The sequence below is a fragment of the Stegodyphus dumicola genome, chromosome 10 (genome assembly GCF_044657685.1).
Source record: "Stegodyphus dumicola isolate Sdum_Otavi_A_Nest chromosome 10, ASM4465768v1".
In the NCBI taxonomy this organism is placed as follows: Eukaryota; Metazoa; Arthropoda; class Arachnida; order Araneae; family Eresidae; genus Stegodyphus; species Stegodyphus dumicola.
The window spans coordinates 86,124,266-86,149,429 of record NC_140777.1 but is presented as its reverse complement, the minus strand read 5'-3'; the positions used below and the strand labels follow the sequence as shown (position 1 = coordinate 86,149,429).

Genomic DNA, 25,164 nt, shown 5'->3' with positions numbered 1-25,164 from the left:
TACTTTCAATTATATCGCCCCAAGTGGTAGACTGAACTGTATGCACCAGGTGTGCCTTCCGTTTCTCTTTAGTTTTAATAAAATGGTCTTTCCTACCCTCTTCAAGGCTGAGTTTGTTATTTTAGGCTTAGCGATAATTCGATGTCAATTTATCTATAGTTACAGTTTATGACAGCTAAAATGATTACTACATGAATTCAGCAACCCATACGAAATTTTAACACTTTGAAATAAGGTAAATACTATATAACTGTAGTTGATCCCTATATGTAACTGTAACCGTATCTAGCACTTATATGTAACTTTAACCGTATACACTTTCTAGCAATTTTCAGAAATGAAGATACTAGAGATTTCTTAAAGGTCGGGGGAGGGAACTACATAAGCCCGGAGAAAGCATCAATTGTCAGTTTTTAGTTAAGAGCTGGATCTCCGTGCGAGCTTCGCTCTTGATATGCGCTTTGCATTCAGATCTGTAATGCAAAGCATTAAATTTGGTTTAAGTAGATTAAGGGGTAACTACTGAGTACTACTGTGGAAGAAAGTTCAAGAACTGTACAGCGTTTCTTTTGTCAAAATAAGCTTTATCAAGCTGTCATCGGTTCTGTATGTATTCAATCCATTGCGAACCCGTCCGCACGCAGTATTATTATTTGTAAAAATAGAGGTAATATTCTAGTTTCCAGAAACATTCGTTACTAAGTAATAGTACTTGCTAAGGATTTAACAGAGAGCTTTTATTCTGTATTTAACCACAAAAGCTGATTTTGGCTGGTGGCGATATCTCAATAAATGCAACTTCAAGCTCCTGCTCGATTTTTGGGAGGGAAGGGGATAAAAATCCAAAGCTTCAAGAAAAATATAATAAAATGTACTGCTACCACGTGACTTACACATCGACGCACCGACGCAAACGTCTTGTCTGGCGTGAAACGGAATGCGAAAAAAATTCCGACCAGCCGCCATATCTGCATAGAGAAAACGGTCAAGTGGCGTGCTTCTTTTTTTAATAAAAGAATACTTCCCACAACCAAAAACCCGCAGGCGTAACGCAGTTTCCACCCAGACGCCAAAACTATACATTCTCTGCAGCGCACACTGACCCCTTTAGAAGAGCGGAACAAGCAAAAAGAAAACATAAATTCGGGAAGAAAACAAAAGAAGAATCCAGTATCCGCATTAATCTTTCGCTGGCTGACAGATCGCGGCAGGAATGTTTCTCCTCAACTCGGGCTAGCTTGTCAAGCCTCGGAGGGAGATGAAAAGCTTTGGCGAACACATCTGGGAGAAAGAAAGAGAGGATTTTTACAGTTGACGCGATCCAACTTCCAAGTTAGTAGTTTTCGCAAGTTATGGGAAAATGGGAAATAGAATCCTCTACTATTAACTAGAAAATTTGCGAGTATCGAAATGGACTATCAATCAAAGTTTGGGGAAACTGTGCTGCACACGAGATCCATGGACAGGAAATCAATATAAAATATCTTACACGATATACGGATTCAGGTTCAGCTTAAAAAATGAAGTTAATAGAATCAATTCTCCCACATAAGATTACTGGAAATAGGACTTCGTTTTCAAACTAGCTACACCGTAAAAGATGTACCAAAATAGACTGCAAGCCCGTTTTGATGAATGTTTGTAAACGAGGGGGTAAGTATGATTTTGAAGTGCTTATTTTATAATAATGACTACCGCTGAAAGCAAGTCTAAGGACAAGCATGCACATAAGTGATGTATGGAAAAAAAAGAGAGATTTTCTGAGCGATAGCATAAACCATTGCTGAAATAAACAAAAAGAGTTGTAAAGTCACATTAGGTTATTTCGAAGCAGAAGATATCCATTACACCACGAAGGCATGCTGGAAGGAGGAAAAAAAGACGGTAAGTAATAAGAATTTTCTGAAGCACTATGTTAGTGTTTTGAACACATTTCAACTGGCTATTACGGGTAAATTAAATAATTTACCTTAAAGTTCCAGCTTTCTACATTGTTTATCATGTACACAATGTTCCAACTGATTTTTCTTATGACTGAATGGCCATTTAAGGTATATTCTTTGGAATACCCCGAACGTTTATGAAGTTGTTGATGAAGTTAAAGAAAGCATCGATGCGACTTCACAAAAGTTAAAGGTAAAACCGCTCATATGCGTACAATTAGGAAAAACGTATCTCATGAATAGAATTTTTTTAAAAAACCTAATACGCTGCTTACTTTTGCATGATTCCAAACATTTAGTTCCAATGGTTATAATCAGCACGGATATAACGATTTCCTGCAGCTTATTACTACCCAGTACATGAGACTGTTTAATTTCCTTTTTTCCGCAGATATTAGTGTGTAGAGCAATATCCCTAAACCCTCCCCCCCTCTTTTGAAAGCTTAAATTATTCAACAATTTTCAGTATAATCTTGGTCTGTTTCCATCATGGAGGTAGGAAGTAAGATGGAGTGGTCGTAAACAGGTTTCTTCCGTACCCTGCTCTGAAGCACCGGCCATCCCTACGTGGTGACCAAAGCATTGGGTCATTTACCATTAAGTTCAATGGGTTTTGACGCGATCGGATGTAAATATTTTGTAATTAAGTCGTAAATATACATATAAATGTATATATTTTCTTTATCTACAACACTTCAGAGTCGTAAGTATATGAAAATAACATATTTTTAAACAACATTTCATCCTGAACGGAATTAAATCCTATACTTTTCACAGGACAATTTTCTCAGAATGGTCTAATTTGAATGAAGTATTTTCGCAAGTTTTCGTTAATTACATTAGAAAAAAAATTTAAGGTAATTCGATTTGATTCGGTTAAGGTACAAAAATTAAGATCAAAGTTTATTATATTCTTAATATTAAAATTATGCATTATTTCTTTTCTATTTATAGAGCTTCTTCCTAAAATACCTTCTTAAATAATGACATGATTTTTGGCTTCTGAGGCATCTTTTAAATCGAAAAATATAAGTCAATTTATAATTAATGCTTTATTCGGTTCATTTTAAATTAGAGAATTATTAGAAATTAGCGAAATACTTTAAATAGTACTTAACTTTCCCTGAACATTTCTGAAAGGGAATAAAATAAGGATTTTATTTTTAATTAACCCAAATAAGTAAAACGTGTAAACCGAATGTGATTATATTTCAGATATATAAAATTAAAACGATAAGTTTAAAATGACCAACAGTAAAGCCTCTCCTCTAAAAAATTTTAAAAGATACATGCTACAATAATATAAGGATGTGAAAAAAATGTATTTTATTTAAAACATTTCGGCGTTTGGAACATAAAATAAAAGTAGCGAATACTCTATCAAGGGTATCGAAAAACGTATACAATTTTAAAGGTACCGTTGTAAGGATCTTAAGTTTTACTAACGTTTATTTTATTTTAAATCTTTACTATCACTTCTTATTTTCTACTTCCAGAATTAAAAGCTTTAACTTATTTATGCAAATTTGTCTTGCGAACGCCAAGTGCTTAAGTTGTGGCTTTTTGCCAAGCAAGAGAGAGGAAGGAGTGATTAGGAGCAGGCCGCTTGCCATAGCAGTTTTACTCGGTTGCTGGTTGCCTACAAGGCCAGAGGTTTAATCCTCTTGATAATTTTAAACGTATCGTAGTGTTAACGGTTCTCTGTACTACATACGGCATTTCTGTTAATATACGGCCAATCTTCAAGTAGACACTTGTTTATTAATCCAAAGTTAGTTTAGTTAGAATTTAGTTAATATTTTTATATTCTTACGTTCAGACCACAAGTGGTTGATCTCTGTATTCCGAAGTCCTAAAATCATTGTAAAGAGAGAAAAATAAAGGGTTTCGTATACCCTTCCTGTATATCTTGTCTACTTCCCACATTTATTGAACATAGCTTTAGTAAGCTCCCTGTTCCGAGTCAGGTCATTTAATGTTCCCAAAGCAAGTAAGGAGGAACACTGAACCTGATACCGTAATGTATTTTTCATTCTTTAACCATAACATTTTTGTTAAAATCTATATTTTTGTAGTTCAACAGCTTAGAATTTTATAAAACAAATTCATAATCAAAATCGCTGTTAGTTATCGAAAAATAACCAAGATGTGATTTTTGCGTAAATGTCACTAAACTATAAGTAATTGCTATTATCCATCACACTATGAATGTTTCTTTCATGCGAAAGTGTCCCTTTTTCGATTTGTATCGAACTGTCGTGTGTCGAAATACTATCAGAACACTGTCCAGCGAGTTCTGAATGTAAACAAAAAACACCCCATCTTGTGATCGAAGCTTCGAAGCAGTGCTTCACTTCTAGTGCCAGTTGGCCACTCCTTCCTTTTTTACCTCCATGGTTTCCATAACTAGTGGATTATCTGTTGATAACATTCCCTAAAATCGCACTTCCATTAGTTATCCAGTCAAAGCTACACGACTCCAATGACATTACCTCGGCCCATACAACTTTTACTTAGCGCCAGTTATGAGAATAAGACCTCAGATGGATTACTGAAGTTACAGTCAAACGAAGGACCACCGTGGTTGTTACTCTAACGAACAACAGGTCTGAAGAAAGAAAACGAAACATACTTGCTGAATAACTAAGCTTCTAGGGGAAAAGAAATTTACTCAGTACACGAATTACTTCTTCGTAGTAAAATAGGCTTTTATACCTTGGTTCGCATCTACTCAATAATCTTAATCGCAGTAAATATTTATAAGCAGTAACATTTCATTACCTCCTCCATCTCCGCTACCGGATCCTCTGTCGTAGTCTTCATCATCTCCAACTTGATTCCGCATCCAGCTACCGCTACCACTTCCTTCCACCATGTGAGAATCAGACTGGGGAAGTTCAGGAGTAATGATCAGCCTCAATTCCTGTAAAACATTTTTTTTTTTTTCTTACATTAATGTAAAATTCAAATACTTATGTTTACGTGAAAGACCGAATTTGGAGAATGTCGACATTCCCCGGTGAATGTCAACACATACCAAATACGCTGGTGAAAGGCCGAATATTTGGTTATATTCTTATACACTCCGACCAACATCAAAGTATGTCGACAAGCACACACATGGTTCTGGAGGAGGTCAAAACGAGAAGCCAAGAAGACAGACAGAGAGGCGTTGTAAAAGCAAGGGACTCTTGTGCAATTCAAAGTGTCATGACATTTTAAGTTGTTGCGATAATTAAGTAAGTTTATTACTGCTGTTATTTTCTTTTTTTCATTTAGAAGGTACCGTTGTTTTAAGTTTAACAGTTTATTTACACGTGCTGTTGCTTAAGCTTTCTCCGATTTTGACATAGTTTTAATAATAAAGTATGATTTAAAAACGTAATAAAAATATTTTTATTCAACATTGAATCATCAGCGCATGGCTAATGTCGACATTTGCCAGTGTTAAGTGAGAAATAAGGATACTTAACAAATATTTCGAATATATACTAAGCAATTATGCGAATGTTAACATTCACCAAAATGATTTCGCCAGATTTCGGTCTTTCACGCTAACGTATATATACACTCATGTCCATAAATTAAGGATAATGCAAAATCAGGCAAAGGAAGAGTTAGAAGCAAAACAAATTTGACTTATTTGTAAAGCTTATTTATTAAACAAAAGGTAAAGAGCAAAAAACGATGCTATATGTTTGATATTATTAAAAAAATTAGCGATTTTTTCTCCCTGGAGCAAATTTAAAAAAAAAAAAAAAAAAAAAAAAAAAAAAAAAAAAAAAAAACCTATTTACAAAAAAACAATATTACATGGTTGGTTTGCTTGTTAATACATTGTATGTCTCCCAGACGATGCAATACAGTCCGTACAACGTCTAGGCAGGCTGAGTATCAAATTATCCATCTGATCTTGGGGGATATTACACCACTCAAAAAGCAATGCTCTCCGAAGTTCCGGTAGACATATAGGAGTAGGTTGACGGGCTGCAACTCGTCGGCCAAACATATCCCACACATGCTGTACTGGATTCAAGTCCGGTGAGAATGCTGGCCAGTCCATATGGGTGATATCCTCCGATTGAAGGCATTCGCTTACGATGTTTGCACGGTGAGGACGGGCGTTGTCATCCATAAACACAAATTGTGCGCCCATGGCGCCCCGAAACAAACGTACATGTTGTTCCAGAATGACGTTCCGATAGATTTGGCTTGTCATGGTTCCAATTGGAACATGCAGGTCAGTTCTGGAACCCAGAATAATTCCACTCCAAACGAGCACTCCTGCACCACCGTAACGGTGTCGTTCAACGATGTTTTCTTGTTGGTAACGGGTACCTGGAGCTCTCCATATGAATGCCCGGCGAGAATCAGACTGCAAGCTAAACCTGGACTCGTCGGAAAACATCACACAAGCCCACTGTTGTGGCCCACTGCCCACAATGCATGCTCTCTACTCCAGGCGTGACTCCGAATTATCCTTAATTTATGGACATGAGTGTATATTATGTTATATTACATATATATATATATATATGAAAGCATTTTTTCAATATAGCTCTTGAATATCCACGTCCTTTATCAGATCCACATTACGAATATTAACTTTAACTGCAGTTTGTAAGCTTCACGATTGACAAGAGAATGTTTTCAACTTGAGTCTTAAGTTGATATGAAAACAAAATACGACTGATACTATACATTTCACAGGACGAAAATGAGTCAAAATTAATTGCTAAATAATTTCTTACGCAATTAAAAAACAATAAAAATAGAGTTTTACCATACAACTCTAAAACTTAATGAGTTAACTTACTTTACTTGCTCAAGGTTTGGCCAAATTTGTATTCTGCATTTTGAAACTAAAGCAATAATAAAACTTTAGGTCTAAACTATAAATAAAGAGTACGATAATAACGTAGGATATAAAATTATATTAAATCTGAAGTAGCTATAAAGGAAGGATAAACATGCATACAATTTCCCCAGCAAAATTAGAGTTATTCACAGGAAAAGCACAGTAAATGTTTTAAGTTAATATTTTAACAATTTCTTCTCTTTACTATGTCTAACCTTTCTTTATAAAGAATACTAGAAATAATATAGAGATAATAATAAAACATCTTTCTTCCCACTTGATAAAGTATTTAGCTTTTACAGACAAGAAACTAAATTACTTGCTTATTATTATTGAGAAAAATGATATATTATTTGGAATGCAGTTAAATTTTAATTATTCTGTTAACACAACATATGCTTTTAATTTAATCTTCTAAGCAATTCGTTTAACTAAAATGGTCAAGGCAACTGAGGAAACAAAATTCAAGAATAATATAAGCACAAATAACATAGATCTGAAGTATAATAATTATTTTCTTAAAAGAGGTTGGGCTTTGCATGTTCTAGTTCATGAACAATTCCAATATTAAACTCTTAAAAGAATTATTAATTGTACACGAAAAGTTTAATAATCAGTAATATCACAAATAATATCAACAACAAATTAATAATCAGGTATTACACGCATTAGATATAATGAGTTTGGTAGCGGAATTTCAAAAGTAAATCCAGGTCCTTGCTCGATGAAGACAGTTGTCTTCATTGTGAGAAAACAGTTCTTGATAGCATCAAGTGTTCCGACAGTTCTCTCTAGCAGAGGCTCAGAGCGTTCTCTATTTACTTATTCTACCAGGTATATTCTGCACATTGAATTAGCCACGCCCTTTTAGTAATTCTGATGTATTAGTCCTCTGATTCATGGCGGTTGAAGATTACAAAGGAGCTGCAGAATCACTCGCAGAGCAACCCTGTTGAAATCAAGAGGCTTTAATTACAGACACAGTGCACATTTCCCAAATTGTCTGATGTAGGATGTTGAATTAAGACTTTTGTAGTACAGTCACACCTTACTTAACGAGCACCTCCCATAACTAGTGATTCACACAACAAATGTAAAAATGCAAAATGAGCAAGACAAAATGTAAAACATCCTTAAAGAAAGATATTTCGCAGAATGTATTACGTGGAGACATCGTGACGTTCCATGCAGGATCCTGCTTGCATCTCCGCTATCAGTCAACGCTTAGTTGTACAGACATAAGGTATTTTTTGGAAGCAGGAAAGATGAAAAAATTAACAAACGCCTTCGCCGGGAATCGAACCATGGACCTCTGAAATACCGGCCCAGCGTGCAGAACCACTACACCACGAAGGCGGGAGAAATACCTTAAGTACTCCCCCCTTTAAACGGCGACTGGGGTTTTTAGGGGTTACAGCCGAAAACAACGCAAGGCGAAAACGTCGTGCTACAAAATATCGTGGGAGAAAACATCGCAAAGAGAAAACATGGCAGTCCTAAAACATCGTGGTACAAAACATCGTCGTCGAAAATAAAGCGGTTAAAAAACTTCGCAGTTTAAAAACATCGTCGTCGAAAATATCGAGGTAAAAAATAAAGTATCTACAAATCATCGCCTGACGATAACATCGCAGACATGCTTTTTTCATACATGCTTTTCGCAAACATGCGTTAATAACTGTAAATGGATATTCCCATAATGATTTGTGAGCGCAAAATGGAAAGAAGTATAATTTTTACTTTCACATTTTTTTATTAACTAATAAATTTTTTCTGAAAAAGTAAGAAGGAAACTTAAGCATAGCAAATTAATGCAACTTATAGCAATTAATAGAATTTTAAACCGACATAGTTAACTAACAAAGGCCATTAATAAATAATTTTTTATAAAGTTTTTACTGGTAATTTTTCATGAAAAGTATAATCTATAAGTTGCATTTAATTTTCTATGCTTAAGTTTCCTTCTTACTTTTTCAGAAAAAATTTATTAGTTAAAAAAATGTGAAAGTAAAAATTATCCTTCTTTACATTTTGCGCTCACAAATCTTTATGGGAATATCCATTTACAGTTATTAAAGCATGTATGGAAAAAGCATGTCTGCGATGTTATCGTCAGGCGATGATTTGTAGATACTTTATTTTTTACCTCGATATTTTCGACGACGATGTTTTTAAACTGCGAAGTTTTTGAACCGCTTTATTTTGGACAACGATGTTTTGTACCACGATGTTTTAGGACTGCCATGTTTTCTCTTTGCGATGTTTTCTCCCACGATGTTTTGTAGCACGATGTTTTCGCCTTGCGTTGTTTTCTCCGCGACATTTTCGTCCGCGATGTTTTTGCCGCGATGTTATCGGCGGACACCGTTTTTAGGAGACCCAATCGCCAAATCCTGGGTGGGGAGAATCATCATCATCCACCACCCTTTTAGTTCGGGCGCCACTGTAGAGTCATTAGGTATTTTTTGGAAGCAAGAAAGATAAAAAAGTAACAAACGCCTTTGCCGGGAATCGAATTACGGACCTCTGGAATAACGGCCCAGCGTGCAGAACCACTACACCACGAAGGCGGGAGAAATACCTTATATAGCGATCGTTGTGCTCTGTTGCTTAAGATTTTTTGGCACTTAAGTTTAAGCGTGATTACACGTTTATCCCCAAAGATAACACCGCAAAAAGACAGGGGCAAGAGTAGAAGTCAAACTCCGAATCATTGAGAAGCAAGAACGGGATATCAGAGCGGTTGACTTAGCACGCACATATATTCGGTCCACATCAACGATTTGCATTATCGTTACATAAAATGATAAGATTAAGGAGATCTATGCTTCAAATAGTGTCAGAAGAATTTATACGCAATGGCCACTCATCCTCAATGAGGTTGATGATTGCTTCTCGTATGGATCAATGAAAAGCAAATGCAAGCGACATTATTAACGAAAACATAATTTGTGAGGATAAGAAACTAATTTTTGCCGGCCTCATTAAGAAGACGCATCGAATATCAATTGACAAAGAAGAGACATTCATGGTAAGCCATGGGTCATTCGAAAAGTTTAAGAGAAAAATCGTCATCCACAACACTGCGAGGTACGAGGAAGCAACAAACTTACATAAAAAAACAGCCGAAAATTTCTTCCTCGTATTCAAGAAGTATGTGATTTCTGAGGATTATCTGCCGCAGCAGGTTTTTAATTATCTCTTCTGGATAGCAGAGTAAAAAGCATTGCCAGGCCAGAAACCAATGAAAGACCGTCCTCACGCTATCGTTTCTTGAAAATGACAGTGGCTACTTGAAAATTACAGCGCTGTCCGTTTATCCATTTGGGCAATCCACGAGCATTCAAGAAGTCCAGATGAGCAGACTAAATGTGATGTGGAGATTTAACACAAAGGCTTGGGTGACACGTTACCTTTTTACAGATTCGATCAATGAATTATTTGCTCCATCTGCCAAAGATATCTGCTTGAGAATAGTTTGCTGCTCCATGCCTTGTTTGTTACGGTCAACGCGACTTCGAGGTGTTTCAGAGATAGTGCCTGTGGAGCCTGCAATCGACAAGATTATGTCTCCGCCCAAGGTTATGGGACTAGAGGTGGAGAGCAACGACACCAAAGAACTAGTGGAAGAGCAACGCCAGGAGATGACCACGAGGAGCTTATGGAGCTATATTCTGTGTCACAACATTATGTTGTGGAGGAGCTTTCTCCAGGGAAGAAGGAGATAACAGCCTCAGAAAAAGCAACAGCTTTATAGTGAAATAAAGGTCATGCTGAAATCATACGAAACTGGCGCATCGTACATTGAGAAGCATCATTCTGATAAGGCAACAACTATGCGCGCTACAAATTCATTTAACGATAATGCTGTGTCTTATTTTTGCCAAATTTTGAAGCGTTGGCGAAACAAATGTCTTTAGACAACTTTCTCGTGAAAAAGGATGTTTCATAAACAGTAAATTACTTTATTATAAATTTGTTTGAGTATTTTTGTCGGAATGGAACGCATTATCCTATTTTAACATTGATTCCTCTGGAAAAAAAATTATTTTGCTTAACGAATGTTTCGTATTACAAGTAAGATTCGGGAACAAATTACGGCCCTTCAGCGAGGCTCTACTGTATCAAGTAGAGATATGACTAGTAAAGTTATTGCTTTTGCAATGTCAAATCATGTTGTCTCGCATCTCTTAAAGGTTCGATTGTGCAGCGTCGGTCTTTAGATTGCAAGCTGTGAGAGGACTGAACATGAATTTTCTTATTTTCAAGTGATCAGCCGCAGCGCTTCACAATAAAAAAAAAGTAGAACCTGTCTACTACAATATTTAGCCTACACGGTTGCCGGTAGAAAATACACCAATCGACTGCAATGTAATTCAACAAATTCCTGGCCAGTTGAACTGTAAATGTCTTTCTACAAGGCTAATCAGGAATATTAATCTCTAATAGGAATTTTCGGTTCTTAAAGGACATTCGATCTTACTAAGTTACTGGGCCATTAATATTTGATGCAGAGTACAGTATATAAACGGCCTTTCACATGTGCATTTATTGATACAATCCTCTTCAATAAATTATTTTCCAATAGTGAATCACGAATTTCATACTTTAGTCGCCTATGGGAAAGAAGAGAAAATGACTTTTTATGTCATCCAATGAGCAGAACTTCATTCCCCGGTTCCTCTCCGACTTAATGCAAGGTCATAATAAAAGCAATCACGTGAAAAGGAATCGAAAAGAAAACACAGAAGAAAATAGAAGCAAGCAGCTCACCCTGCTCATCCTCTGCAGCTTCTCGTCCAGCGCCATCACGACGAGGTCGTCCGAGTCGGGGGATTTCATCTCGGGATTGTATCTCTGCGCTGCAACGCCGACGCCAGCGATCGTGTTCGTGTACCTATGAAGGAAAAAAAAAAAAAAAAAAAAAAAGAAGAGAAGATTAATTTGTGGGTCGGCAAAAGGATCTGTAAAAGTGCTTTATGTGTTTCTATAGGAAACGGCAAAAACAACGCGTGACAAACCTAAACGTGAAGTATGAGCAGGAAAGATAAAGAAGCACTGCGCGTGGACGCTTCATGCGTCTTGTAAAAAAAAAAAGTCCCGGTACCTTTACAAAAACCGGCCGCAGTTCAAAAACAGAAGCCAGGAACCACACCTTATGATGATCAATTTCTAAGACGTAAAAAGCAACTTCAATAAATGTGCTAGTACTTTTATACCGGGACACCGCTATTCAAACAAAGACTCTAGTCTCTGCTCTGATTAGAAAATCAAATGAAATTTCCAATTGACTAGCATTGCCCCGGCATAAAGGTGCTGGCACTTTCACAAAGGTTGCTTTTTACAAGTTAGAAATTAATCCTCTTAAAGGTTAGGCACCTTTATGGTCTTTTCGAACAGCGGCATCTTGTACAGAAGTGCTGGCACTTTATGGCGGGATACCTTTACGAAGGTATCCCAGCATTACTAAGTCGACGACATGGTTCTAATGTAAATGTATTTATAAATGAAATAGCTTAAAACATTTAAACCGATCTATTTAAAAAGAAGTACATAAAATGCTCGGAACAAGTTTTATTTCCTTAAATAATGACTTTAGACGAAGTTATCCAAAATAAGGTACAGATCTTTCAACAATGGGGGATGGAAGCGTTCAGTACATTATAAATTTAAACTTTTCATGTTTCCCATACTTAAATAATTCCAATTAATAAAATACTTAGTTCACTTTGATGAGTTTAAAACCAAAAATTCTCATACCTATATGTGCCATAATTCAGAGACATGTTTAGCAAATACAGTAAGACCCCGCTTAACGCTGTTTCGGTTTAGCGCTCTTTTATTTCAACCCGGGGATTCCACGAAATCGCTCGCAGCATACGGGGATTCCCCGAAATATTATGCAGCGATAGGTTTCAAATACATATCCGAAAGAGTGTACTTGTATTTCTTGTTTGGTGCGATATTGTACAGACATATTTTTATTATTGGAAATATTCAATTCAAGAAGCAGCGGCTAGTCTTTCTAATGATGAGCTCAAGGAATTAACTGAACAAGAAGAAAACAAAAATGTTGACAGCAGTGATTCAGAAGAAGAGCAAAAAGAACTTTCGATGGCGTTTGTAAAAAGGAGTTTGTCTACCATAACTGAAATAATGGATCAATTCATTGAAAATGATCCGAATTTTGACAGGAGCTCAAAAGTAAGGCGTGGTGTTAGAGATGCTCTATCCGTTTATGAAGAACTTTTAAGAGAACAACGCAAAAGAAAAAGGCAAACAACATTAGATGCTTTTGTCACAAAAAGGCAGAACACTGAAAACGTGGAATGCTAACTAAATATGACTGACTGAGAATTTTATTTGTTTTTTTTTTAAGAATATTCGTTTTGTTATTTATATTTTGTTTTTATTTTTGCAAGAAATAATAATGTGGTATTAATTTGGGCTTTAAGAAATAAATGTTTGGTTTTATTTTTATTAAAAAAACATACTTTTTAAATTTAATACATAACCAATTTCCTAGCCATCTTCCCCTAACCCCAATATTTACATGTAAAGATAGCCTCGTTTAGCGCTGTTTCGCATTACGCTCTACTTTGATGGAACGTATCCGCCGCGTTAAGCGGGGTCTTACTGTAATTGCAAAATGTCTGTATATAGATTTAGTTTCGTCTATTGTTTTTTTATGTGCGAAATCATTAATCTCTACAGCAGCAATAATTATTTCGCAGCTGCTTTTTAAATTTAATTTCATATTTTGAATTTAACATGATAGTAACATTGTTTTCAATTTTTTAAAACGTAAAGAATAATTTATTGGCTGAAATTTTTGCTTTACACGGAACTGTATAAAAAGGTGAAGAATTTTTATTTATTTTTAATTAAAATCCTTTCAACTCTTAGTATTCAGATTCATTTCATTAGTTTTACGAATTTTGCATTTGAAATAGCCATCCAGTTTAGAACACAAAGCCTCTAAGTCCTTCTCCCCCCCCCCGCAACTACATACTTTATGCTGACTATTTAAGTGCTACCCGTGGTTGTCAGGCATTTGGTTTCTTTACACGCAAATTAACTACTCTTATATAACCAGATGTCATGTTACATGATAGTCAGAGCAACGTAACACAATAACACGGTAATTTTATTTTCCCGAAACAACAATTTATTCATGTATACAGTTTAAAATTACCAGATCTCATCTTCTTGCTTCCTTAAGGGCAATCTTAATTAGATGGAACAACAAACTTCTGTCTTAACTCAATGTACATTTTAGCTGCGTTCTTAATTAAATTCTAACAAGCACTATATGTGAATACAAAATTTCTCATTACGAGTTCATTTAAATGTAGTAGCTCAAAAAGAGTTAATCTGACTTTAAAATTTCGGAAATCAAAATTAAAATGTGCAATTACATATCCAAACTTGCTTTCCTAAAATGGTACATAACGCTTAATTTTGTTTCAAGGTTAACTGAAACGAGGAAAATTTATGTCTGAAAGCAAATTATAATAATTAAATAGATATTGTAAATGGTAACGAGAGAAAGCAAAGATGCTTTTAATGAACATCTCTTTACATTAACTACTCAGGATAAAAATTTAACATCGGAGCGGGATTCTGATACATATTCAAGCTGAAATTACTTTTTAATTATGCAAATCGTCTTGAACTAGTGACACAGAGAGAAAATACCCGCAGGTGAAGTTAAATTAGTTTTGAGTCTCGGTGGCAAGACGGCGAAAAATTCTTGTTTCGAAAGGAAATAATTAGTTGACTGCTTTATTCGCAAATATAATGCTCACTTATTTTACGCTAGCCCATGACGGAGAGTTAATTTTCCAGAGTTTAATCAAAATGGTGTACGACACAGCTTATTTGAATTAATTATTACCGTGGCAATTTTTTATTTCAATTAATAGTTAACACAGTCTTAATAGTATTGTTACGAAATGTACAGGCACGGTGAGATAGCTTCCCCGCAAAGCAGGCTTAGAGTTGCCATAAAATGGCAAAGGGAGGTAGGGTTGCCATATTTGGCGCGAAATCGCCCATTTGGCGACATGCCATGGACGAATGGTGGTGGTGTATTTAATTACGGCAAAGCAGGGCTATCTGCCTAAGGGGCGTGGAGGACTTTCTAAGGGAAACTGGCTTGTATACACGTTACACATGGGGAAAACCATGAAAACACCCATGCAGCCAGCCCGTTCGTGGGATTCGAACCTCGGACCGAACTACCAGTGTTCTGCGACTTTACCGCTCGGCCGCTGGTGGGCCTCATGGACGAATGGAGAACCTTCTGGAACGAATTCTTACCGGTTTAGTCCAGAATGCTCTCGAACACAAGCCGAAAGCTATATAAACCCTGCTTGTTCGCAGTCAGCGTGAGTGTGCCTCGTCGAGTGCGAGATAGTTAGTACCGAGTTGGTGTCTCGTCTAGCGAGTCAATCCTTGCACAGTCGATCGCGTTGACATCCGGGCAGCGAGTGCCGAGTGGGTCGTCGAGTGCACTGAAAGAGTCTCGTAGTGTATCGCGGTTAGTGCACCGTCGAGAGAGCGTGTTGAGATCCGGGAACGATGAGTCGGGGGCCGTGCTCTGTGTGTCGTCAAGTGCATCGCGAGTTGTAGCGTGGAGAGTCTCGAGAGTATGTGGAGTTCCGAGAACGACCGAGCAGAGTCGGGAGCTGTACTCTGGTTCTTTGACGTGAAGCTGTCTCCACCGTGATAGCCTGATAACCTGAAGGCTGTGTCGCTGATTGTTCCAGCGTCTTTATAGTAGTTCTTCGACGACTGTAACGTGATTTCGGGAGCTTCTGATTAATATTGGCTAAATAAAGTGTGTTTCGATACTTCCTCAAGTGTCGTCGTTATTCACTCCAAATCTACGAACCCCGTACGAACGTGAAGGAAGAAAATGACGTAACAACTGGTGCCAGAAGAAAAGAAAAACGCAACAGTATTAATGTTTGTACATGAGCTCTGACAACAGCACAGTTACGTATCCAAACAATATTCGATTTCTATAAGATTTCTTATTCAAGTGGGAGCACCCGGAGTTAACGTTCGGAGTTTTTGCAATGGTTCATTATTTCACAAGGAGAGGAGGATATTTTTCCCCCCCAAGATAAAATCAGTATTTTCATATAACTTCAATCGGGCTCTCTGAGATGGTTGATGCAATTCACTTAGAATACCATCTGGACAAAAGGAGTTGAAAAACACTGTTGAATCGTTCCAGACTGCTACATATGGTAAGGTTTGTGTTGTCACATTCTTCCAGCGCATGTTTTAGGGATAAAAAATATCTCCGACATGTTTCGATGCTCGTTATTATGAGAAGAATCAAACTCGTCCCAAATACTAATCAAGTACCTTATATTTCTTAATCCTGTGAATTACAAAAACTTAGATCCTTATTATCGACATTAACTGAAGATATTGATACATAAGTCAAACTAAAACGCTGAACCTCCCATCTTGATATTAAATTTGATACTCAATTAATCGGATGATATATTTCGATAATTTTCTCATTCAAGAAGTTTAAAACGTAAATATGAATCCACACCTTAAAATATGCTATTTTAAGATATTATTTTAAGTTTTCGACTATTCACATGTGTTTTCCACGTCATTCAGCCACTGTGTTACTACCGATTTCGGGAAAGTTTTACGATGCCTATCTAATTTAGCTACAGTTGAAGTACATCATTACACCCTAAAAAGGTGACCAATAATTGTTTCGCCAAAAGATTTGTAACACTTAAGTCAATGATCATTCAGTCATACAAATACGATTTGAATCAGAAATTTTTGGTGGCGTAATTTTCAGCTTTGTTTTGCACTAGTCTTCAGTTTGATACAATGGTACAGAAGAACGTATCGACCAGTTCGACACATCAAAAACCTCCTTTATTGGATTTATGTTTACAAAAATGGCGCAGAGCAGTCGCCTTCCAAGTATAAACGGCCTCACTCAAAAATTCAATTTCAGTTCAATTCAAAGGCAATACGACCCCCATTTGCGAAACCGCACCCCGACACAACGGAAACGGCACTTCAGTACCATCCGCTTGACTCCCCTCCTTTACAGAAAACCTCCTTAATTTAACGCCCTCAACTTCCTCATCCCACAGCACCGAATCCCCCAAGACACTAGCACTTTTTTTCTTCCGAACAGAAGCAGAAATCCCATCCATACAATGTTATGCGAGAGGATGGACTGTGGTCCGATGCCTTTCCTCTTCAGTGGTTGAATTATACGGATTGAGAGAGGGAATGAATGGAAATGGAGGTTGCACTCCCCTTCCAGAAATAAGAAGACACACATACACACACACACACAAAAAAAAAAAAAAAAAAAAAAAAAAAAAAACTTAGACTTTTCAGAAAGGCACCAAAACGACAGTTTCATTTCTCATCTTCGGCAACGGAAGATACAAAAAATTCAATTCGAAAAAGAAATGGCAGAATATGACCCCAAAGAAAGGAGTAAATAAGAAAAGCACGACGCGTATGTTATTTGCGATCTGTAAAACAAAGTTCTTAAAAAAAAATAAGCTATTTGAACTGACATTTCTAACATTTACCATGCCGTTTTAACATGCAGAAATGGCGTGGCACTTGGTTACAATTTCTCAATGAAAGATTTTAGTTTTCGAAACAAATATCGGACAAATTCCGAGTGGGGGGGGGGGGAATGAACAGGAGGAGTCTTAAAAGGAAATTTAAAAGTAATTGATTTACTTCAAGAATAAAGACCCAACCAACAGTACACTGTGATCTGTGACATACATTTTATTTTTCTATGTAGTAGCAGCCATGACATAGGAAGGCACTTGATTAAGCATGGGAAAAGTTTTAGTTTTCAACTATTCACATGTGTTTTCCACGTCATTCAGCCATTGTGTGACGACCCATTTCGGGAAAGTTTTACGATGCCTATCTAATTAAATGTATTGTCCAGAGTTGCTGAACAGCTGTACAACGCTGGTTCGAAGCTTACCATTCCTGTCACTCCGAAATTTACAGTTATTAACTATCAAGAGGTAGAAAATGCGATATTAGGGTTACAAAGCTTTTCACCGAAATTAATACATTTATCGCACATAATCTGCTGCAAGGTGATCTTTCGTTTAAGTAACATTTTTGGTAATCATAGATCTTGGCGAGTAGCGAGGATGCCAAACTATACGCAACACGGCGGCTTAGTGCCTAAGATAATACGCTTAAGACTACTGCTTAATGAGGCTAAATGTCTAAGACGAACATATAAATCTTGTGTTAAATTTAGGCAAATCCCAGGGGTCTGGGTCATAATTCCGACCGAAATCCCGACAAGCCAGAATCCCGACAGTCGGAATCCCGACTGTCCAAAACCCCGACAGGGCCGAAATCCCGACAACCCAAAGTCCCGACAGGGTCAAAATCCCAACAAGCCAGAATCCCGACAGGGTCGAAATCCCGACTGTCCAAAATCCCGACAAGTTAATATCTAAATACAAACACTCAATTTAGCCTTATAAAATACAATTTTTAAATAACTATTAAATATTACTAATTAAAAGTTTAAATCAAAAAATCATAAAAATTATGTCATTACTTAAATAATTTTTAACAAATTGAAATGACCGTTAAAATTTGAAATGAAGATTTATAAAATTGTTTTATTAAGAAAAAGAAAACATCACTTAGACATGCAAACGACATATTTACAGTGACACATTGTGAGCGACAGCACGAAGATATTCCATCACAGGTCGATTATCACGATCGTCCGCAACAGTCATAATTCTCCTTTCTCTGTCATCATCTACCTTCCTACGTTTTGGTTGTTGTTCTCCGCGAAGAACGCATTCAACTTGGTATTTCACATGCTCCTGTTCTTTTTGAAATCCTTCTATGATGTTATAAACGCCAACATGGCCCGTCAAATTAAGGTCTCCCATCTTCTGTGCCAATCCTCGACAGCATTTGAGTGCGCGGAGCATTTATAGCTGCCTTTTCTAGATCACTAATGATTCTAGATGGCCTCAGTTCAATATTATTTTCTTCAGCGAAATCAATTAAATCTTGGAATAATCTTTTGTAATTTTCTTCAGATTTGCTAGTCATCAAAGCATATACTAGTTGCAGCTGTGGAAGTATGTTAAGGGGTCATTAGGCCTTATTGGGATTTCGCCCGTGTCGGTATTTTGACCCTGTCGGGATATTGGACAATCGGGATTTCGACCCTGTCGGGATTTTGGCTTGTCTTGATTTCGACCCTGTCGGGATTTTGGCTTGTCGGTATTCCGTCTGTCGGGATTCTGGCTTGTCGGGATTTCGTCCGAATACCAAATCCCAGATATGGGATGACCTCAACGAATTTCGGAACACGCTAAACTTAAATAACTAAACTGTCTTAACAACTTTTATAACGAAAATGAGAAAAAAAAAATAACACCAAAAAGCAAGCACATGCGAGGACGAACAACTTGGAAGATTATAAGATGTAAAGTCGTTAGACTTTTTTTTCCTTTTCCCAAAAGCAGAAGAGGTGAAAAAAGTGCAATGCTCTTGCAAAGACTCAAACCCTAGACCTTCCGAATATGCTTCCAGTTACAATACCTCATATACTCCTGCGTTAACTACGAGGCCGATTATTATCAGCCACAAGGGTTGTAGCATACTCGTGCATTAAATTAAATTACCTTATATACTTCTCCTTTTAAAGCAGACTGGGGATAAAGAGTACCGAACCGCCAAATCCTGGTTGTCGTCCACCACCTTTTAGTTCGGAAGCCACTTGTAGAGCCATTAGGTTTTTTTGAAGCAGGAAAAGTGAAAATGTACAGTGCCCTCACCGGCACTCGAAACCTAGACTCTCGAATGCGCGTCGAGTATGACTCGAGTTATACCACGAAGGCATGCGGAAAACGAGGAAAAACTTGTTTGGAATATTTTTGAAAGCAGGCATAAAGTCCTAAATTCTTCCTAATAAAAACTTCAGGCTGTTTTCCTAAAATCACAGAAAAGTAATTCAAGGATAGGTTAAGCTTTAATTTGAACTAAACAACGGTCAATAAGTTCCGTAAGCAATATGGAGAAAAGACCTTTTAATTTTCCAATTCACCAAAAAAAAATCAGATGTCATTAAATATTTTCTCTATCAGTGCAATTACAAGAAGATCTAAAGCGAGAAGAAGTATTTCTTACGAACAAGGTGAAAAACCACGAAGGACATTTTGATTGAGACGAATCATTTTGACACATTTCCAAAGGTTGAAATACTACTTGAGAAATTCTTTGAGTGATAACCTTTGAGAGGTGTGCTGAAATCGATATGACATTTCCAATGGAGTTTTCATTGTTTATCAGTAGGTGATCTCGAAAAACCTCAAACCGGTTTTTAAATTTGTTACCAGCGACTGGTCGAGATACTTACGAGTAGGTTGACTGCCTGTTTTGGAAAGCGTTAATTACTTGTTACGACGGAAATAATTACTCTCCAGATGTAGAAGCCAATGTTGAGCAACAGTCGAAGGACAGACATCACAACTCTAAGTAATTGCCATTTAATAATTAATAAAAACCAATCTTTGTTTGGCGTTGACGTCAGTTGAGGAAGGGGGCTTTACTAGAATGATATAAGTACCTTTTAGTATTAACTGGCACAATTTACTTTTGTTAATCATTAATGCGTAATAACGGACATAAGCTATAAACTGGTAAATGTTTTTTACGGTCATTAATTCTTATTTGTATTTTTATCTCTGTTTCTTTAGATCAGTGCTCCGCAACCTTTTCTCACCTGCGACGCACAAAAAATCTTTCTGGAATTTCGTGGCACACCAAAGAGTTCCGAGTTATCAAGGAAGTGCCGAAAAATTTAAAAACATTTAAAATAGACATTATTAAGGAAAAAAAATTGTCATTGTGTATTAAATACATGATAAAAAATTGCAAAATGTCAAATACATGTATTTGATTGCGGCACACCTATATCCTACTCATGGCACACCAGTGTGCCGCGGCACACCGGTTGCGGAGCACTGCTTTAGATAAATTACACAGGGTAAAAAATTTTTAAAATAGCAATAAAATGACAGATGTTTGCGTGGACTTTCCGTCAGGCAAATTGTTCTGTTTTAAAAGCGCAGATATGTATAGAAATACAGGATAATGAATTAAGCGCTTATGAAATACAGGATAATGAATTAAGCGCTTATTAAACAGGATAATGAATCAAGCGCTTATGAATAGCTTATCCGTTCTTTCCCTTCTTCAAGTACAAGGCAGAAAAAAAGAAACCGGTATCTAAACGTGATATAATGTAACCATACGCTATAAGCTACCTGATATAATGTAAATTAAGTACTCAAGTGATGATAGATTTCTTATTTTATTTGCATTCGCAGGACAACACTCGATAAATAAATAAATAATAATATAAAAAATTAACACGTATTTTTAAAGTAATTTAACAAATAAATTAATGCTAAAACCAAAGGACGTCCATTCCCCTAACGTTATATCTTAAAACTTTCCTGAAAATGAGATTCCGGTATTAATGTTACACTAAAACACTTTGTACAATAAGATCTATGAAAGGAAGTATATATATGTATCTTAAAAAAAAAAACACATACAAGGTAGAAATTCCAGCTACAAGGATCAATCGCTTTTTGAAGAATATTTACTACACTTTTAATTTAAAATTAAAACAAAGATTGTGGTTTAGGCTTATTTCCTACTTATATTAGAATTTATTTCACTATGTTATTTTGATGAAATAAAGTGCGCATTTAGGAGAATACAAAACAATTTCATTATTAAATTTTATCGCAAAATTAAATAATGGATGATGTTAATTAAGTTATAGATTTCGTACAAAAGTAACAGTTGGTTTCGTGATTCCCCATAGGTAACACGAATATGAGCCAGTTCTTTTACAAATTCCTCCACGAAAACGTTCTTTTCCTTAGGCAGGTAGCCCTCGGAAGGTTTTCCATAAGTTACTAATCAGACAAACAAAAAAATAAATTATTTAATTTAATAAGCATAAGCTTTACTGATTAAAAAATGCAACAAAGAAAAAAATAAAGTCTCTCTTTCCCTTGAACAACAGTAAGTAAATAGTTGGACTATTTAAAAATCGAAATATACACAACTCACGATTAAACGAGTTTTAAGTTTATCCGGAGAGGCTGCGGATATAATTTGGTTGCTAAGAGTTTTACTGCCCTCGGGAAACAAAATAAAATAAAATAAATAAAATCTAAATTTCATTTAAATTTAAGAGCAAATATATATACATAGAATAAGAAAAATTGAGCAAAATTTTACCAAATTATTATAATACAAGCTAAGGAAGAGGGAAAAAAAAAAAAAAAAAAAAAAAAAACCCAGCGCGTACTAACCACAAAGGAGAGATAAAAACCAATACTCTGAATTACTTTCCAGTGTTTCGAAAATGGTGTTGAATAATTAATATCTAATCATTTCACTATCAAGAACTTTTAAAATAATTATTCTTTAATAATTACCAATTCATTATAAACTTTGTCATTAATTACTTATTTCATTAACTGTTCGTTATATGTTAATCAAACAAGTTTCGTTCTTAATTGAAACTTGTTATAAACTTAAAACAAAAAAGCGATATACAGTCATATTTCCACTAACGGATATTTTGTTCCCCCCCCCCCCAGCGGATATACCGCAACAATGCGCTATTTCTGAATTCCCGAACTCTAGAAATACAAAATAAGTACACTCTGTTTAGTGAACACTCCCTGATAATGGACAAAAAGGCCGAAAAAGATGCACCACATCTATTGATGACAGAAGAATAAAAAGACTATGTCTCCAAGATAGAAAAATGTCATCAGCGGCCATCAGAAGTGATCTGAATGATGCTGGTGTTTCTGTCAGTTCAAGAACAATCAGGGAAGATTAACAGATGTTGGACTGAGAGGTAGAATTCCACGAAAAAAGCCTTATCTTAATTTTCAGCAACGAAAAAAAAAAAAAAAAAAAAGAAAAGAAAAGAAAAGACTACAGTGGGCAAAGGAACACATTATTTGCACAGACGATCAGTGGTCACAAGTTATATGGAGTGATGAAACTAAGATATCGTTATTCGGTAGTGATGGGCGAAAATATGTAAGACGTAGAATGAGAAGAAGAGCTACATCCGACTGATTTCAAGCAACTGTGAAGAACCCAGTTAGTGTTATGATTCGGTCATGCATGTCAGCAGATGGTATTGGTCGCCTTCGTGTCATCGATGGGACACTGAATGCCAGAAAATACAATGACACTATTCTAGAACCAAAACTTCTACCTTCCATCAGAGATCTCTTTTCCAACAATGCTTCGTTTATTTTTCAGCAGGATTCTGCTCCTTGCCACCCGGCCAAAATATCGAAAGAGCGGTTTTGTACAAAGAGCATTAAATTCTTGTCATGGCCAGGAAACAGTGCTGACCTCAATCCTATCGAAAATTTGTGGCACTGTTTGAAAACTCCGAATGAGAAGCTAATAAAATAAAAGGGAACTAATTGAGGCTATAATTGTTTCCTGGCATCATGTAATAACGAAAGAAGAGCTTAAAACTCTTATCAGCTCAATGAAACGTCGATGTGAAGCTGTAATCAAAAATAAAGGGTACCCTATTAAGTACTGATAACTCACTGCAATCATCCCTATCTAATGTATATTGATAAATATTATCGTTTAACTTTTTTTGTATTGCAAATAATTGAATTTTGTGTTTTTGTATTGAATTCAGTAATAAATTCTATTTAAAATGATATATACAAGTTCGCATTTTGTGAAACGTAACGTTTTCTATAAGCATACAAAGTTCAAAAACATAAAAATTTAAAAATTTCCAAAAGTGTCCACAATTTTGGCCACCACTGTATTTGTTAATCTCTCTTTTTTATTAAGCTTATTTGATTCTTCCTTTAAGATTTCTAAATTCAGGTTCTTTCCAAATAAAATTCCCCCATTGTTTATGATTTATTTTTAAAATTTGTACTTTTAAATAATTTTTATAAATTTTTCGAAAACAGTTTTGAATTATAGTCTACAAAATTTTTACCATCATCTTAAAGTGGACGTATTTCTAAGCACAAAATTTCCGAAGATATACGTGAACTTATATATTGGCGCGTTTTGAAATTTCGCATATTTATTGAAAGCGATAAAACATCAGATATGGTTTACGCTCTTTGTTAAAATCATTTGAAAGTATAAACGATGACTTTTTTTTCCGCTCGTGTGCAATGAAAAAATCTGATGTGTACACCACATGACTTCCTTGTACGGAATATTAAATTATATGCATTTTTTCTTGCATTTTATTTAAACTTATTAGATTGAATTAAACCTACTTCGCCGAGAGCGCATAAACCACAATAGAATAAATGCATTCTTTAAAATTCACTTTGTTTACCATAGCGACACTCTGGCGCTAGGTTTACTTAACAGTACTATATTTCATTCATATTATAACTCAGAATGCACAAAAAGTATATCATTTAAAGAATTATTTAATCGTTGCCACATGTTCTATTTAAATACTATAATAATGTGTGTGTGTGTGATTATGGCAAAGCCTCGAGGGCTATCTGCCTAAGAGGAGGGATGCCTTCGTGGAGGACTTTCTAAGGGAAACTGGCTCGTATACACGTTACTAATGGGGAAAACCACGAAAACGCCCATGCAGCTAGCCCGTTCGCGGGATTCGAACCTCGGACCGAACTACCAGTGTTCAGCGATTTTACCGCTCGTGGGCCAAATACTATAATAAAGCTAGAACTATGTATAAAAGAAATTAAGCAAATAAAACAAAAAAGAAACAGTTTATCACAGACGATTGAGTATTTCTCATTTAATTAATTCAGTTCTTACTTCGCGAGAAGGCAAAAATACATAAAAACTCAAAAATATCTATATTAAAAATTACGAAGTAAATCCCAAACGCTTATTTCCTCGAAAAAATTCCAGAAAGAATTAAGCATGATTTAATTGGCAATAATAAATGAATGCGTTATCTTTGTTGTTGGGAAGCTAAGTTTCTCTAGATTGGCAACAAATCCACTAGTCTCCTGTTTCATATGTAAACATCAATGGCCGCCATTAAAACAGGCTTGGCGGCAATTAAACAACTTTAAAATTGCTGATAATTCTAAAAATATTGCACTCAGATTTACTAAAGGCATAAAATCCTTAACCGGAAGATAAAAACAATATAATTTAATAATTTTTAAAGAAAAAAATTTACAATTTACAGACATATAAGAGTAAAGAAACTGAGATCACTGAGCCGGGTAACAGAGTGGATGTATATATATAAATATATTTATA

General features: G+C 35.9%; 1 protein-coding gene across 1 annotated transcript in view; it reads right to left on the bottom strand.

Annotated features, from left to right (window-relative positions):
• LOC118182253 (glypican-5-like) overlaps positions 1-25,164 on the bottom strand; it is a 435,867-nt gene that overhangs the window by 14,066 nt on the left and 396,637 nt on the right. Inside the window, exons 5-6 of the mRNA XM_085825208.1 lie at positions 11,575-11,698; positions 4,725-4,866 (exon numbers count right to left, since the gene is read on the bottom strand). Of these exons, the coding sequence (XP_085681334.1) occupies positions 4,725-4,866; positions 11,575-11,698 (266 nt within the window). The remainder of the gene's footprint in view (positions 1-4,724; positions 4,867-11,574; positions 11,699-25,164) is intronic.